The sequence below is a fragment of the Dipodomys ordii genome, unplaced genomic scaffold, assembly GCF_000151885.1.
Source record: "Dipodomys ordii isolate 6190 unplaced genomic scaffold, Dord_2.0 Scaffold61, whole genome shotgun sequence".
NCBI lineage: Eukaryota > Metazoa > Chordata > Mammalia > Rodentia > Heteromyidae > Dipodomys > Dipodomys ordii.
This window is the reverse complement of record NW_012267277.1, coordinates 1,569,044-1,584,149: the sequence shown is the minus strand read 5'-3', so window position 1 is coordinate 1,584,149 and position 15,106 is coordinate 1,569,044. Positions and strand designations below refer to the sequence as shown.

The window sequence follows — 15,106 nt, the reverse complement described above, 5'->3', positions numbered from 1 at the left end:
TTGCATTTCGGAACATCTGACTCTCGGTGGTCTTCTTGGTGGGGGTCCTGTGACGGGGGTACAACGCTAACCTTGAGCCAAAGAGCTCAGGGTCAATGCCTAGGCCCTGAGTTCAAGCCCCAAGACCAAAAACAACTAAAAAAAGAGCTGGGGGTAGGGGAAGATGGAAAGGGGAAACAAAGGAGAAGGCAACAATGCTTGATAAGAATGCACTCATTACCTTGCCCATGTAATTGTAACCCCTCTGTACAGTATTTTCACAATTTAAAAAAAAGCGCAGACTCGGCAGGGTCAGACAATGCCCTTCCAGGAGCAGCTCCAGTTCCTAGCATTTGATTGCTGCTGTGGCACAAAGGTGCATCACTCATGAACGAGATTAATACTCTTGTCAGAGAAAAGCTTGATTGCATTGCAGCCCTCTCTGCTCTCTGCCATGTGAGGCTGCAGTGAGAGCAATGGCCTGTAAAACAGGAAGGGGGCTCTCTCCAGATACTACATCTCTGGATGCCTGGGTCCTGCACTTTCCAGTCTCCAAGACTGACAAAGAAGTGTCTGTTGTCAAGCCATCCCGGTCTATGGCATATTTGCTATACTCATCTGAGAGTTTCACTGCCTGTGTTGCTCACAGGGCCCTCATAACAAAGCCCTCTTACTTAAGCGCAGTTAGATAGCATTTCCTCACTTGTGACTAAGTTTCTCTGGCTGTTTTTTTTTTTTTTTGGGGGGGGGTCCGGTCATGGGCCTGAACTCTTGGCCTATGCTGTCCCTCAGCTCTTCAGCTCAAGGCTAGCACTCTACCACTTGAGCCATAGCGCCACTTGCGGCTTTTTTTTCTGCTTATGTGGTGCTGAGGAATCGATCCCAGGGCCTCATGCATGCAAGGCAAGCGCTCTACCACTGAGCCACCTTCCCAGCCCTCTCTGGCTGTTTGTTGTCTTCTATTAAGTTACTATAACAAAGTAATCCCCAAATACCAATGACTTCAGAGACAGAAGTTGTTTTATTTTTGGTCGTACTCAGAGTGTTCCACTTGGCAAGTTTTCCACCACTTGAGAACTTTTCCACCTAGAGAAGTTTATTTTAGATTGCTTCAAAGTCCAGTCATAGGTTGAGGCCAGAACTGTCAGTGACTTTGAGACCTTTAACAAATGGGTGATAGGAAATGGAGAACAGAGTGTATTCGTCCTTCCTTCCTTCCTTTCTTTCTTTCTCTTTCTTCCTTCCTTTCTTTCTGCCAGTCCTGGGGCTTGGACTCCGGGCCTGAGCACTGTCCCTGAGCTTCTTTTTGCTTAAGGCTAGCACTCTACCACTTGTTCCACAGCACCACCTCCGACTTTTTCAGATTTTGTGGTACTGAGGAATCAAACCCAGGGCTTCATGCATGCTAGGCAAGCATGTTCCAAGCCCTTAATTTTTGTGCCAGTCCTGGGGGCTTGAATTTGGGGATTGGGGAGTTGTCCCTAAGCTTTCATGTTCAAGGCTGGCTCTAACACTTGAGCTACAGCTCCAGTCCAGCTTTTTGATAGTTAATTGGGAGATCAGCGTCTCACCTACTTTCTGGCTTGGGCAAGAATCTCAGTCCTCAGATCGCAGCCTCCTGAGTAGCTTACAGACATCAGCGCCCAGCTCTATATCCTAGGCTGGCCTCAAACTCACAATCCTTCAACCTCAGCCTCCTCAGTGCTGAGATTAACTGCTGTGTACCACCACGCCCAGCCCCTGAAACATCACTGAAAATGAAATGGCACGTATTGAGTTTCCACACACTGTCCCATCTGCATACCAACGGCACGGGGTGGTCACTATCTTAACCCAACCGTTTACGGAGTGTCTTGGAGAGGTTAGTGAGGAGCTCCTACGCAGCGCAGGGTCTCCAGGGGGCGCCGGCCGAGGCGCTGGCCCGGGAGGCATAGGCGGAGCCGTTTGCCCAGGCCTCGCCCCCCCCTCCGGCCGCCGGAACTTGGCGGATCCCGAGATCCCAGGCCTGGCGGGTCCGGCCACACCTGCCCAGCTTCGCCGGGATGCAGCGCGCCCTGCCCCGCGTCCTGCGCATCCTGCGGGCCCGGAGGCCCCTCGGGGCCCGCCACTGTGCGTCGGACGCCGCCGCCGGGGGCCGCGAGATCCAGGTGCGGGCCCTGGCGGGTCCCGACCGAGGTAATCACCGCGCCATCGCGGGCGGGCCGCGGCGGGGCCCCGACCAGATCGCGGGGGACGAGGCAGGCGCTCCGCCATGACACTGAGGACGGGTCTCGAATCGCCTGTCTCCTGCGCTAGGCTCCTACCGCAGCCCGGGACCCGTGAGGTTGGGCTGGGCCGTCGTATCTCAGCCTCGCACCTGGAGGTCTCCAGCCGTGCGGGGGACTGCGGGGAACAGGAGCTCCGCCGCACTGTGCTTTGGGGCCCAGGGGCCCCACATCAGCGCTGAACCCGCCGGCGGAGGCGGCGCGGCCAATCCCTGGCCGGCGTGCGGGGGAGGACGCAGGGCGGGGCCGGCGGCCGCACCGGTCCCCTCTGGCCCTGCTCGGGGGACACCTTTGAGCGCACCTGGGTGGGAGGGTGCGCGCATGCGCGTTTGGACTTCAGTGGCATTCCGTGGGCCCCTTTCCTTCCCCTGTTGTTGTTTTGTGCTGGTCCTGGTCCTGGTCAAGACTTGGCGGTTGCTCCTGAGCTCTTTTGCTCAAGCCTAGCACTCTACCAATTTGAACCACAGCACCATTTCTGGTTTTCTGGTGGTTGGAGATAGGAATCTCACAGGGACTTTTCTGCCTGTGTTGGCTTTGAGCCTCAGATCTCAGCCTCCTGTGTAGCTAGGATCGTAAGTGTGAGCCACCAGCACCCGGCAGCATCTACTATTTTTGATGGATATGTATGTAACCTGGAGTGGTAAGGCTAGACACCTAATTCCTAGAATTCCAAGATACTAGGTTCAACCACTTGTTCCAGTCTGCCATTGAAAATTGACAAGAAGTAGCTAAGCATCTGTGGCTCTGGCTTGTAGACTTAGCTATTTAGGAGGGTGAAATCTGAGGATTGACATTTGTCTGGCAGACAAATCCCAATGACTCTTAGCTCCTTTATCCAGCAAGAAAAGTGGAAGTGTGACGTAAGTGGTAGAGTGCTAGCATTGAGTGAAAACACTAACCAAGAGCCTCGGCAAGACCCTGAATTCAAGCACCAGCACCAAGGCAAAAAAAAGCAAATAGTGGTGAAGGGCCGAGGAAGATTTATCACATCTCACACTGGAAGAGGCAGAGAGTAAGCATTTCAGCCAATCTTTCCCACTGAGTGGAAACTTGTCCAGAGTGTGATGGGCTGGTCTCAGGTACAGTCTGGCTGATTATGATCTCAGGACTGGCCAGGTGGAGCCTGGCTACTCTAAGAAAGTCCATAGTGCTTGTGGAGTAGCTTACATTCTTGTCACAGGGGTTATCAAGTAGGCTTTCTTCTTGGATTGCAATGTAACTAACTGTTAGAGAGAATGGCTGAGAACAAAGGACACAAAAAAATGGAGCAGAAGAGCCACGTTTTTCTCTGGTTTTGGACATTTACAGGCTTAAGTCAAGAGCCAGTATTTTGTAGCAAAAGTGCTAAGGACAGTGCTTGGAATTTTCCCTAGAATCCAGTTTAAGAAATTGAGACAGGCTGGGAAGGTGGCTCAAGTGGTAGAGCGCTAGCCTTGAGCTGAAGAGCTGAGGGACAGCGCCCAGGTCCAGAGTTCAGGCCCCACGAACCAGACCCCCCCCCAAAAAAAAAAAGAAAGAAATTGAGACAAAGAGGGTGATGCAATTTGAACTAGGTATATTTGAGAACCTGCACTGTGGCCCAGAAGTTCATGATTGATTTTTCTAGCAATTTAATGATTCCACAGGTTTATCCATCAGTACATAAAAAATTGCCTGGGTTATAGATCTTTCACCTCATTTACAGATACTGAAATCATTCGCTCCAGAAAGTTGGGTAAGACTCTGGCACTGCCAGGGGACATGAGAGAGGAGAAAAGGCAGGAGAAGCAGTGGCCAGGGCATGAGGAAGAGCTCACACAGAACTCCCAGAAAATGATGCAGTCACTTGATGATCCTATCAGAAGCCCCAGGTTGTGTGTTCCGCTGGGGAGATGGCACCCAAACTCTGCTGTCCTGGGAAGTGAGGGTGGCTAGGCAGCTGCTCCTCACTTCTGCTGCTTTAGACTTTGTAGTTCATGGAGTATTTCTTCAACTCCCCAGCTGCAAGTCAGGGTGCCCTACCTCAACCTAACGTTTCCATCTTCTCTCTATCCATGGCTTCATTTGAAGCTTTTCCACTCTTTTTCCATCTGTGGTTTCCTGATGGACCTGTCTCTTCCTTTCTGCCCATTTGATTCTTTCTACTTATGTGGGTCTTTCTGGAACCCACTTGCCAAACTGCACCGCCTTTAAGTTTTATGTGTCTCATAGGTGTATGTGTATGTGCTGGCACTGGGGCTTGAACTCACACTCTTGCTCACAAGGCTGGCGCTCTTACCACCCTGCCTCCACTTCCAGCTTTTTGGTGGTTAACTGCTGAGAAAACTTTTCTGCCTAGGTGGGCTTTGAATCTCAATCCTTAGGTCTCAGTCTCCTGAGTAGGTAGGATTACAGGCATGAGCTACTAACATTCAGGCCTCATAGATTGTTAATGCTCCGAATCCAACCCAAGGCTTTGCACATGCTGAGTAAGTGCTCTACTACTGAACCTCATCCCCAGCAATTGTTAGCTTTTAGAAAGTGAGGGCTGGTATCTGTGTGTAGTTGTTACTTTTCTGGTTTCTCTGTTTTCCCTGTTGTTAGGTTACCCAGAAAGGAAATGCACCACATGGTTCAGGCAGAAAAGAGTTTATTGGGGGGAAGTCAAACTGCCAGCCCACACAAGATGGAGGTACATGGGGAGTGAGGGGAAGGAAGAAGAGAAAAAGAGAAGTCAGGGCTGAGAAGGTGGCTCAGTGGTAGAGCGCTTGCCTTGCCCTGGGTTCGTTCCTCAGCACCACATAAGCAAAAAGAAAAAAGTCGGAAGTGGTGCTGTGGCTCAAGTGGTAGAGCACTAGCCTTGAGCTGAAGAGCTGAGGGGACAGCGCCCAGGCCCAGAGTTCAGGCCCCATGACCGGACCCCCCCCCCAAAAAAAAGAAAAAGAGAAGTCACCTTAGTGGTAGAGTGCTTTCCTTGCATGCATGAAGCCCTGGATTCTCAGTACCACATAAACAGAAAAGGCCAGAGTGGCATTGTGGCTCAAGTGGTAGAGCGTTATCCTTGAACAAAAGAAGCTTATGGACAGAGCCCAGGCCCTCAGCTCAAGTCCCAGGACTGGCTAAAAGAAAAAAAAAGAAAAGAAAAGAAAGAAGGAGAAGGACTTGTGTTGAACCAGATAATATAGGGAAGGAGGTGGGACCACAGCGGATGGGGAGTGATTTCAGAGCCTGGGAACCTCTCACTGTTCAAGGCAGGCGTGATCAGGGTGGTTCAGGAAATGACCTCAACAGACGAGAAAGTGACTTCAGAGCCTGGGATCCTTTGCTGGCTCACTGTCAGGTGATTACTGTCAGGTGATTACTGGTTTCAGGCAGGTGAAGAAGCTGGGAGGGGCTGTTCTCCTGGGCTGACCTTAACATCTGTTATGCAAGAGGTTGTTAAACTCTACCTTCCAGTGCTTTCTGTTGGACTTCCACCAACATAGCCTGTGGAGGAGATCATCTAGACAGGTGTGACCTAAGAGATTTTCATTGGACTTGGTAAGAGTGGAAATTGCAACACAGCCTCTCTCCACTAATTGGGCTAAAGGGCAATGCTCCTAGAACCCAAGCCAGAATACTTAGTGACAGCTGAATGGTCTGTTCCCCAGAATGAGGCATGTTATAGTGCTAGGTGAATGAAAGCCAAGGACACTGCCTGGCTCCTTAGGGTCCCCAGCTTGCAGCATGGTCTCCTCTGATGACCACACACTCACACTTTGTCTAGATACTTTGTACATTATCCCTTTTGATTCTCCTAACAACCCTTTCATTCTTATTGATCAGGAAATTGAAGATCAAAGAGGTAAAGTGACTTTACTTGATGTGTCCAGGTTGTGGCTTCAGTCAAGAACAATAAGAGCTGTCTGTCTATGTCCTGAGAGGAAGAGAGATGAAAACAAAAGTTAAAGGCAGACAGAAAGAAAAGGACAGAGCAGGGCTGGGAAGGTGGCCCAGTGGGAGAGTGCTTGCCTTGCATGCATGAGGCCCTGGGTTCTATTCCTCAGCACTACATAAGCAGAAAAAGCCAGAAGTGGTGCTGTGGCTCAAGACATACAGTGCTAGCCTTGAGCTGAAGGGCTCAGGGACAGTGCCCAGGCCCAGAGTTCAGGCCTCACAACCAACAAAAAAAGAAAGAAAGAAAAGGACAGAGCAGGAAAGCAGGAAGATGGGGAACAAAGTTTGTTAAAACCAAATCATGGTGACTGTGTTAGTTTTTTGTGGCTATGTAATAAATGACTAAAACTGTTGCCTGTGATACCACACATGTATTACTTGTAGATTCTGTAAGTCATGTAATAAATATAGTCTTCAAGAACCACCAGAGACCCAGCGCCAGTGGCTCATGCCTGTAATCCTAGCTACTCAGGAGGCTGAGATCTGAGGATCACGGTTCAAAGCCAGCCCAGGCAAGAAAGTCTGTGAGACTCTTATTTCCAATAAACCACTCAAAAACCAGAAGTGGCACTGTGGCTCAAGTGGTAGAGTGCTCACCTTGAGCTGAAAAGCTCAGGGACAACACTCAGGACCAGAGTTCAAGCTCTACAACCGACAAAAAAAATTCTGCTGTGAGTCAGGCACAGGTAGTTCATACCTATATTCCTATCTCCTGTAATCTTAGCTACTCTGGAGGCTGAGGTCTGAGGATCATGGTTCAAAGTCAGCCCAGGCAGGAAAGTCCATGAGACTCGTATCTCTCATTAACCACAAAAAGCTGGAAATGGAGCTGTGGGTCAACTGGTAAGAGCACTAGCCTTGAACATAAAAAGCGCAGGGACAGCATCCAGGTTCTGAGTTCAAGCTCCCAGGCAAACATAAGAAAATAAAATCCTTCCTTATCCCAAAGCAGTTCTTTTACTTTCTTTACTTGCTGATAGAGTTTTAACAAAATAACCAGAGCCAAGCCTTCAGGCCAATGCAAGAACTTTGATAGAAAAGACAGCTTTCCTCACAGAGGTCGGGCACACTTGAGCTGAGTTTCCTGTGGCAAGTCTTCCCAGACCATTATGCAGGAGTTGGCTGGGACTGTGGTCTCATCAGAGGCTGGGCTGAGGGCCTATCTGCTTCCAGTTTCTTGGTGCAGTTGACAGAATTCACCTAGTTGTGGCTATAGTACTGAACTCCCACCTTCTTGCTACCTGTTGGTCAGCAGTTGCTCTCAGCTCCTAGAAACTGCTCATAGTTGCTTGTCATGTGACTCTCCACAGACCCATTAGTGTGGCTCTCAAGATAGAGGCTTGTATGTACCATAGCCTAATCACAGAAGCCACAATTTATCACCTTTGTCACATAATTTATATTTTGGGGGTTGTACTACTTTTTGTCTTTGTTTTTGTGGTTGACAGGTGTACATCACCACACGCTGCTGTTGGTTGAGGTTAGGTCTTGCTGATTTGTTTGCCCATGCTGGCCTTGAATCTCTTCCAGACTCCACCTTCTGCGTAGCTGGTATGAGCAGCTATGGCCAGCCTGTTACTAGGGTTTTAAATTCAGGACCTTACCTGGTTGCTAGGTAAGTGCTCTACCATTTGAGCCATTTCAGAACTCATGTTGTGTGCCATTGGTTAGAAGCAATTCTCAGATCCCAGACACACTCAAGTAAAAAGGAATTCTTCCAGATGTGAATGGTACGAACAGTTGACCTTATCTAGGCAGACAAAGGGACAGCTCTCTTAGCACTGACAGCCCTGAGTTCCAGAGGCTTTCAGAGCTAGGGGCTTATTGCTGTGAGTGCCCAAGCAGAGGCTTCTTGCTCTGCACTTGGATTACTGACACCTAGTGGCTAGTTTCAGTTACCAACTTTTTTTTTTTTTTTTTGGTATCTGTGGGGCTTGAACTCTGGGCCTGGGCGCTGTCCCTCAGCTCTTCAGCTCAAGGCGAGCGCTCTACCACTTGAGCTACAGCGCCACTTCCAGTTTTCTGGTGGTTTATTGGAGATAGGAGTCTCACGGTCTCTCCTGCCCAGGCTGGCTTTGAACTGCGATCCTCAGATCTCAGCCTCCTGAGTAGCTAGGATTACAGGCGTGAGCCACCAGCACCCGGCTCAGTTACCAACGTTTGAGTATTGGGACTTCATCTCTTTGGCCACTTGACATCTAGTCAAGGGGGCTGGAAGTTCTCACAGCTTCAGCGTTCACCTTTGGCTCCTCATTTTTGAGTCTCTGATTCTCCACCATCTCAACTTCTCAGTACTTCTGTTTCTGTAACCTTAGCTTCATTTGGAGTCTGACCCCAGTCATGCTGTGGAACTCTTTCTTCAGCTGCCTCCTACTTTTATAGCTCAGGACTTCAGGCCTCAGGACCTTAGTGGCTGTCTGGGAATCTTAGCTACTTTCTGGCATTTCACTTCTGGGTACTGGGCCCTCAGTTCATGGTGGCCTTGGAAGGCTCCAGCTGTTTCCTTTCTGCTGTTGCCAGGCCTAGAAGTCCTGGAGTATAACCAGGTTAGTCCACTCTACCTGTGATAAAGACCACAGGGATGCAAAGACAATTCAAGAGGAGCCTCTGTGGAGGACTAATATTTCAACTTAATGTTGTAGCTAAGACTTCAATACTAAATTGTGTGTGTGTGCGCGTGTGTGCCAGTGCCATGGCTTGAACTCAATTTCCCGTCTTTGTTTAGCTTTTTTGCTCAAGATTGGCAATTTTACCACTTGAGCCATACCTCCATATCTAGCGTTTTTTCTCATTAATTAAAGAGTCTTTAGGATTTGTCTGCCCTGCTGATCCTCAGGTCTCAGCTTCCTGAGTAGCCAGGATTACAGGTGTGAGTCACCAGTACCTTAAATAATTCTGGTAATTATGGACAAATCACATTTGCTATTTTTTACTGGTATAGTTAAAAAAGTTTTTTAATTGTTAAAATAATTTTCTGGGGAAAATGTAGGAAGCAATGACTACAAAAGTCAGAAGTTACTTTGTCAGGAGCTGTGACTGAGTTGGGGTACATGTCGGGAATGGGTCTGTATTTTGATCTAGTTACAGGCTATTTGCTTTTAAACTCTACAGGAAGGTGTTTGGTTTATGACAGGGAGATAATATGGCAGGAGTTGTAGAATTCAATGTGTGTGTGTGTGATAGTGGTCACCTTGTGGCTCTTGCTCCACAGTTAACAAATCCTTCCTATGGGAGGTAACAAGAGCAAAGACTATTCTATGGAGAAACTGAGGAACGAGTGTGTGACATGCTCCAGCAAGAGCACCTAGAACCAGACCTCCCGTGTCTAGTCCCCAGGGTGTGGGTGAACAGGGCCAGCTGGCTCACCTCAGCTTGTTCTATCCCTTGCAGGAATCACTGAGATCCTGATGAACAGACCTCATGCCCGAAATGCCCTGGGGCACGTCTTCATCAAGGAGGTGAAGACTGGGGAGCACTAGGGTGGGGCTGGGCATGTACCATGAGGTGCCTGACAAGGTGTCTTCTGCAGCTGTTTGAAGCTCTGGCCCGGCTGCGAGAAGACCAGCACGTGCGTGTTCTGCTCTTCAGAAGTGGAGTGAAGGGTGTGTTTTGTGCAGGTAGGTTCCATCGCCAGCTTGGGCCATATCCCAGGCTCTGGAGGGCTCCTCCAAGCAGGACCTGGACCCTTAGGCCAGCTCCAGTGGAGGACATAATCCCATTTTATACAAGTGGACTTGAAGCTCCAGGTCCAATGTCTTGTAAAAGGTCACAAAGCACAAGTCAGTTTGCTCTTGATCTCAGGGCCTCGTTCTTTCTCTAGACTTTGTTGAGGAAATGAAGAAACTGAGTCACCAAACATGCTTTCAAGGTTAATAATAAGTTGAGACTCTTTGTCCTTTGCCCACCTGCAGAATCTGTCCCCACTACCAAAGCCCTCCCCAGTGTCTGCACCATGGGGGTCCTCACAAGGAAAGCACCATGAACTTCTACCTCAGAGGCAGACAGAAAAGCTGGATGCTGGTGGCTCATGCCTGAAATCCTAGCTATTCAGGAGACAAATCTGAGGATTGCGGTTCAAAGCCAACCCGGGAGGAAAGTCTGTGAGACTTATCTTCAATAAACCACCAGAAAACCGGAAGTGGCCCTATGCCTCAAGTGGTAGAGCGCTTGCCTTGAGCTGAAGAACTCAGGGACAGTGTCCAGCCCTGATCACAAAAACAAAAACAAAAAAAGGTAGGGCTGGGAAGGTGGCTTAGTGGTACAGTGCTTGCATGCATGAGGCCCTGGGTTCGATTCCTCAGCACCACATAAGCAGAAAAAGCGGGAAGTGGCGCTGTGGCGCAAGTGGTAGAGCGCTAGCCTTGAGCTCAAGAGCTGAGAGACAGCACCCAGGACCAGAGCTCAAGCCCCAGGACAAAATAAAAAAAGGCAGAAAAATGTAGGGGTAAGAGGAGTGTATGACTCTCAGAGCCCTTCAAGGTATGGTTTGCCTTAGAGCTGAGCTGTCATGGCTCAGTGTAAATGTTTTATATACATATTATATATGTATATGTGATTTCCTTTTCAATCTTTGTGGTACTGGGATTTGAACTCAGGACATTGCATTTATTTTTTTGGGGGTCCCGTAGTGGGCCTGAACTCTGGGCCTGGGCACTGTCCCTCAGCTCTTCAGCTCAAGGCTAGCACTCTACCACTTGAGCCACAGCTCCACTTCCAGCTTTTTTCCTTTTTGCTTATGTGGTGCTGGGGAATTGAACCCAGGGCCTCATGCATGCAAGGCAAGCGCTCTACCACTGAGCCACCTTCCCAGCCCAGGACCTTGCATTTATTTATTTTTTTTTTGGTGGGTCGTGGGGCTTGAACTCTGGGCCTGGGCGCTGTCCCTCAGCTCTTCAGCTCAAGGCGAGCGCTCTACCACTTGAGCTACAGCGCCACTTCCGGTTTTCTGGTGGTTTATTGGAGATAGGAGTCTCACGGTCTTTCCTGCCCGGGCTGGCTTTGAACCGCGATCCTCAGATCTCAGCCTCCTGAGTAGCTAGGATTACAGGCGTGAGCCACCAGCGCCCAGCTCAGGACCTTGCATTTATTATGCAAGCACTTTATCACTTGAGCTATACAACCTATCTTTTTTGCTTTCATTTTTTGATTGGCTCTGGAGTTTTTGCCCAGGGACAATCAAGAGTGAAATCTTCCTACCTATGCCTCTTGTGTAGGTGAATTACAGGCATGAGACACTATATTCAGCACCTGAATTCCTGTTTTCAGTGCTTTGAGGCATGTATTTAGGACTAGAAGTATAAGGTGTTTTGCAGTTCTCTTTGGTGGTCCTGTGGTTTGAACTCAGACCTCACACTTGCTAGGCAAGCACTCTTGCCACTGAGCCACATCTCCTTCCATCTTTGGTACTGGTTATTTTTCATGTAAATTTTCACTTCCTATTCTGGCACACACCTGGATGGCAATCTTATACTTTGTGCCATACCAAGCATGACAGGCATGACCCATCACAGGTGGGGGGTCTCATGAACTTTTCTGCCTGGATTGGCTTTAAACCATAGTACTCTCATCCTCAGCCTCCCAAGTTGCTAGGATTATAGGTGTGAACCAGTGGTACCTGGTAGTGATAACTGCCCTAACATATATGGCGATAAGAGACTTATGGACTTTCCTGCCCTGGCTGGCTTTAAACCATGATCCTCAGATCTCAGCCTCCTGAGCAGCTAGGATTTCAGATGTGAGCCATCAGTGCTCGGCTTGTGTGTACTTATTGACTGTACTTTGCCTGCTTTGATTGTTTTTGTTGCATTACAGGAAGTCTTTATATATACTAGGTATTGACCTTTTTCTCTCCAGTGTTGAGGATGGAACCCAGGGTTTCACATACACAAGTCAAGTGCTGTACAGCTGAGTGACTTGCAGCCTTGTTATTAACCTCTTACCAGATATATTATTTGCACACTTTCTCCCACTGTGGATTATGTTTTTCATTCTGTTAATAGGGTCTTGATGCTCAAAATTATTCACTTTGATGAAATCCAGTCAATCTTTTTCTGTAAGCCCCTTTCCTTTTTTCTTTTCCTTCCTCTTATATTTCCTGCTTCTTCCTCCCTGGCTGTTTTTCCTTACGTCTTTGCTGGATACTTTAACCACCTGGCATTCCCATAATAAGCCATTTATCCAAGAGTGGCACCAACTGCTGAGCATCTACAGGTGCAGACCTGAAGGAGCGGGAGCAGATGAGCCCTGTGGAGGTGGGCGTCTTTGTGCAGCGACTCCGAGGCTTGATGAATGAGATCGGTGAGAGTCTGGGAGTAGGATGGAGGTGTGGGAGCCCCTGCTGTTGCCAGCCCTTTCCCCACACACCATGCTCTACTCTATGGGAACACTGATGACTGCCAGGATAAGCACAAGGAATTCTACAAGGGGGAGGGTACAAAAGGGTACAATCAGCATTTCTACCAGAGGGAGTCCTAGCTCTTCAGCCTTTGTTCACCACACCAGTGTTCTATTCCCCCCTCAAACTCAGCCACTCCAGGAGTCAGGAGTCATGCTCACTAGACAGATTTGGCAGCCTTTGCTATTTTTCAAGTACCCCTTCTTGAACTGATCTATCTGAACTTTTCCTTTTCCTTCAAGACCTACTATGCCTCCTCCTGCAAGAAGCCTTTTTGACTGATCTTCCAAGCTTTTTTGTTTTGTTTTTAATTTCTAGTAATAGGGTTTGAGCTCAGGGCCTTGCACTGGGCTTGCTGGCTGGCTTGATTGGTGCTCTTCTGGCTTTTTGCTGATTAAACATGAGAGTGTCAAAGATTTGTTTTCCTAGACCTTCTCCCCCTTCCCCTTTTCTAGTCCTGGGTTTGTTTTTTTGGGGGGGTCCGGTCATGGGGCCTGAACTCTGGGCCTGGGTGCTGTCCCTCAGCTCTTCAGCTCAAGGCTAGCATAGCACTCTACCACTTGAGCCACAGCGCCACTTCCGGCTTTTTGCTTATGTGGTGCTGAGGAATCGAACCCAGGGCCTCATGCATGCAAGGCAAGCGCTCTACCACTGAGCCACCTTCCCAGCCCCAGTCCTGGGGTTTAAATACAGGGTCTGAGCTGTTCCTAGAGCTAAGAATATCATAGACTTTCCTGTCCAGGCTGGCTTCAAATCACAATTCTCAGACCTCAGCCTTCTGATTAGATTACATTATAGGCATGAGCCACCAGTGACTGACTCCAGGCTAGCTTTAAAACATGATCTTCAATTTTAGCTCTTGACTGGCTGTGATTATAGGCATGAACCTTAGGTGCAGTTTTTGTTGTTGGTGGTGGTGGTAGTGGGTTTTTTGCTTCCCACCACAGCTAGGATGGCATGTACATGCAACCACACCCAACTTCTTCCACTGAGATGGAATCTCTGGCTTTTCTCAGGCTAGCCTGGAACTGCTCACAGCCTCACTAGCTCCAGCTCTAGGCTCCCCTTCATTGGAGCATTCAGATTTCCAGATTATCACTGTCTGAATACTTGATTACCTTCCATTGGACAGGGGGCACATGGGAGTAGAGCCAAGTCTGTTTCTAGCACCCAGCACAGAATTTAGCACACATTAAGTCAGGTTCCAGAGACACCAGTGAGTGTGGACTTAAACAGAAACTGTCAGCTTATTTTCCAGCTGACCCTAGAACATTCCTGATGGAAAAGCTGACTTCTTAGATAATCTGACTGAAATTCTAGGTGAGGTCCCTAAGTCTGGGACCAGTAAGGCCCGCTATTCCACCAGCCTTAGGTCTCTCCTGACCCTTTTGTTTCCACAGCAGCCTTCCCTGCACCCACCATTGCAGCGATGGACGGGTTTGCCTTGGGTGGAGGCCTGGAACTTGCCCTTGCCTGCGACCTCCGAGTGGCAGGTACTTGGCAGGGTGAGGTGAAGGTATGAGGTGGGGAGGTTGAATAAAACAAGAAATCTGGGGGGGCTGGGAAGGCGGCTCAGTGGTAGAGCACATGCCTTGCATGCCAGAGGCACAAGCCAGCGCTGAAGGCACAAGACAAGAGAGCATTTACCTCCAACTGAGTGTCAGGCACCTTCTAGGAACCCTTGCTTGTTCCAGAGTGATGTGGTGACCAGGTAAAAGAGGCCAGTTACCTTTTTCCACCATTGAGGCTCAGGAAAGGAGACTCACAGGTAACATACAACTCTACCAGCACTCACTGGTGAGATGCCAGCCTGGAGGCCCAGTTGGTTGTTATCTGGGTGTGGCCAGAACCATAAGGAAAATGTCTCCTTTCCTCAGAGGTTAGCAGTGGAGGGTAGGCCGGGGAGAGCATTCCTTCACTTTGTGCTGTTCCAATAGCTTCTTCAGCTGTCATGGGACTGATTGAGACCACAAGAGGACTTCTCCCCGGAGCAGGTATCCTGCTTTCACTGTCAACGTCTGTCTGCTTTCTTCTCTCATCCTGGTTCTTGCCCTTCCATCCTAACTCATTCTGCAACTCTGCATCTGTGGGTTCCCCCTTCTCCACCAGTCAGCCTCCTCATGCCACCATCCTTGTAGGAGGGACTCAAAGGCTGCCCCGATGCCTGGGAGTGGCCCTGGCAAAAGAGCTCATCTTCACGGGCCGACGACTGAATGGAGAGCAAGCCCACCAGCTGGGGTTGGTGAATCATGCTGTGGCCCAGAATGAGGAAGGTGATGCTGCCTACCACCGAGCTCGAGCCCTCGCCCAGGAGATTCTGCCCCAGGTATAGTGACAATTAGACACAGGACTGTGGGAGGCCCAGGGGGGAAGCAGGTGTTCCCTGAACTCCAATGGGTTTGAGAGCAACAAGGCAGCACTGTCCACTAAGTTCCTGAGATGAAGTCATGTTCTCCATTCAATGCCATACAGCATGGTACAAAGCCAAGTGATTTAGACTGGATAAAATTTAGCTTCTCAGTTACATTAATATCTACATGTGGAATTATTTTTTGGCATTTGTTTTTGGGTTTTT

At 49.1% G+C, this 15,106-nt stretch overlaps 1 protein-coding gene across 1 annotated transcript in view; it reads left to right on the top strand.

Moving 5' to 3' along the window:
- Positions 1-1,977: 1,977 nt before the first annotated feature.
- Positions 1,978-15,106, top strand: part of Echdc2 (enoyl CoA hydratase domain containing 2) — an 18,371-nt gene continuing 5,242 nt past the window's right edge. Inside the window, exons 1-7 of the mRNA XM_013022231.1 lie at positions 1,978-2,154; positions 9,528-9,595; positions 9,667-9,754; positions 12,348-12,434; positions 13,932-14,024; positions 14,469-14,525; positions 14,670-14,857. Coding sequence (XP_012877685.1) covers positions 2,022-2,154; positions 9,528-9,595; positions 9,667-9,754; positions 12,348-12,434; positions 13,932-14,024; positions 14,469-14,525; positions 14,670-14,857 — 714 coding nt within the window. The 5' untranslated portion in view covers positions 1,978-2,021. The remainder of the gene's footprint in view (positions 2,155-9,527; positions 9,596-9,666; positions 9,755-12,347; positions 12,435-13,931; positions 14,025-14,468; positions 14,526-14,669; positions 14,858-15,106) is intronic.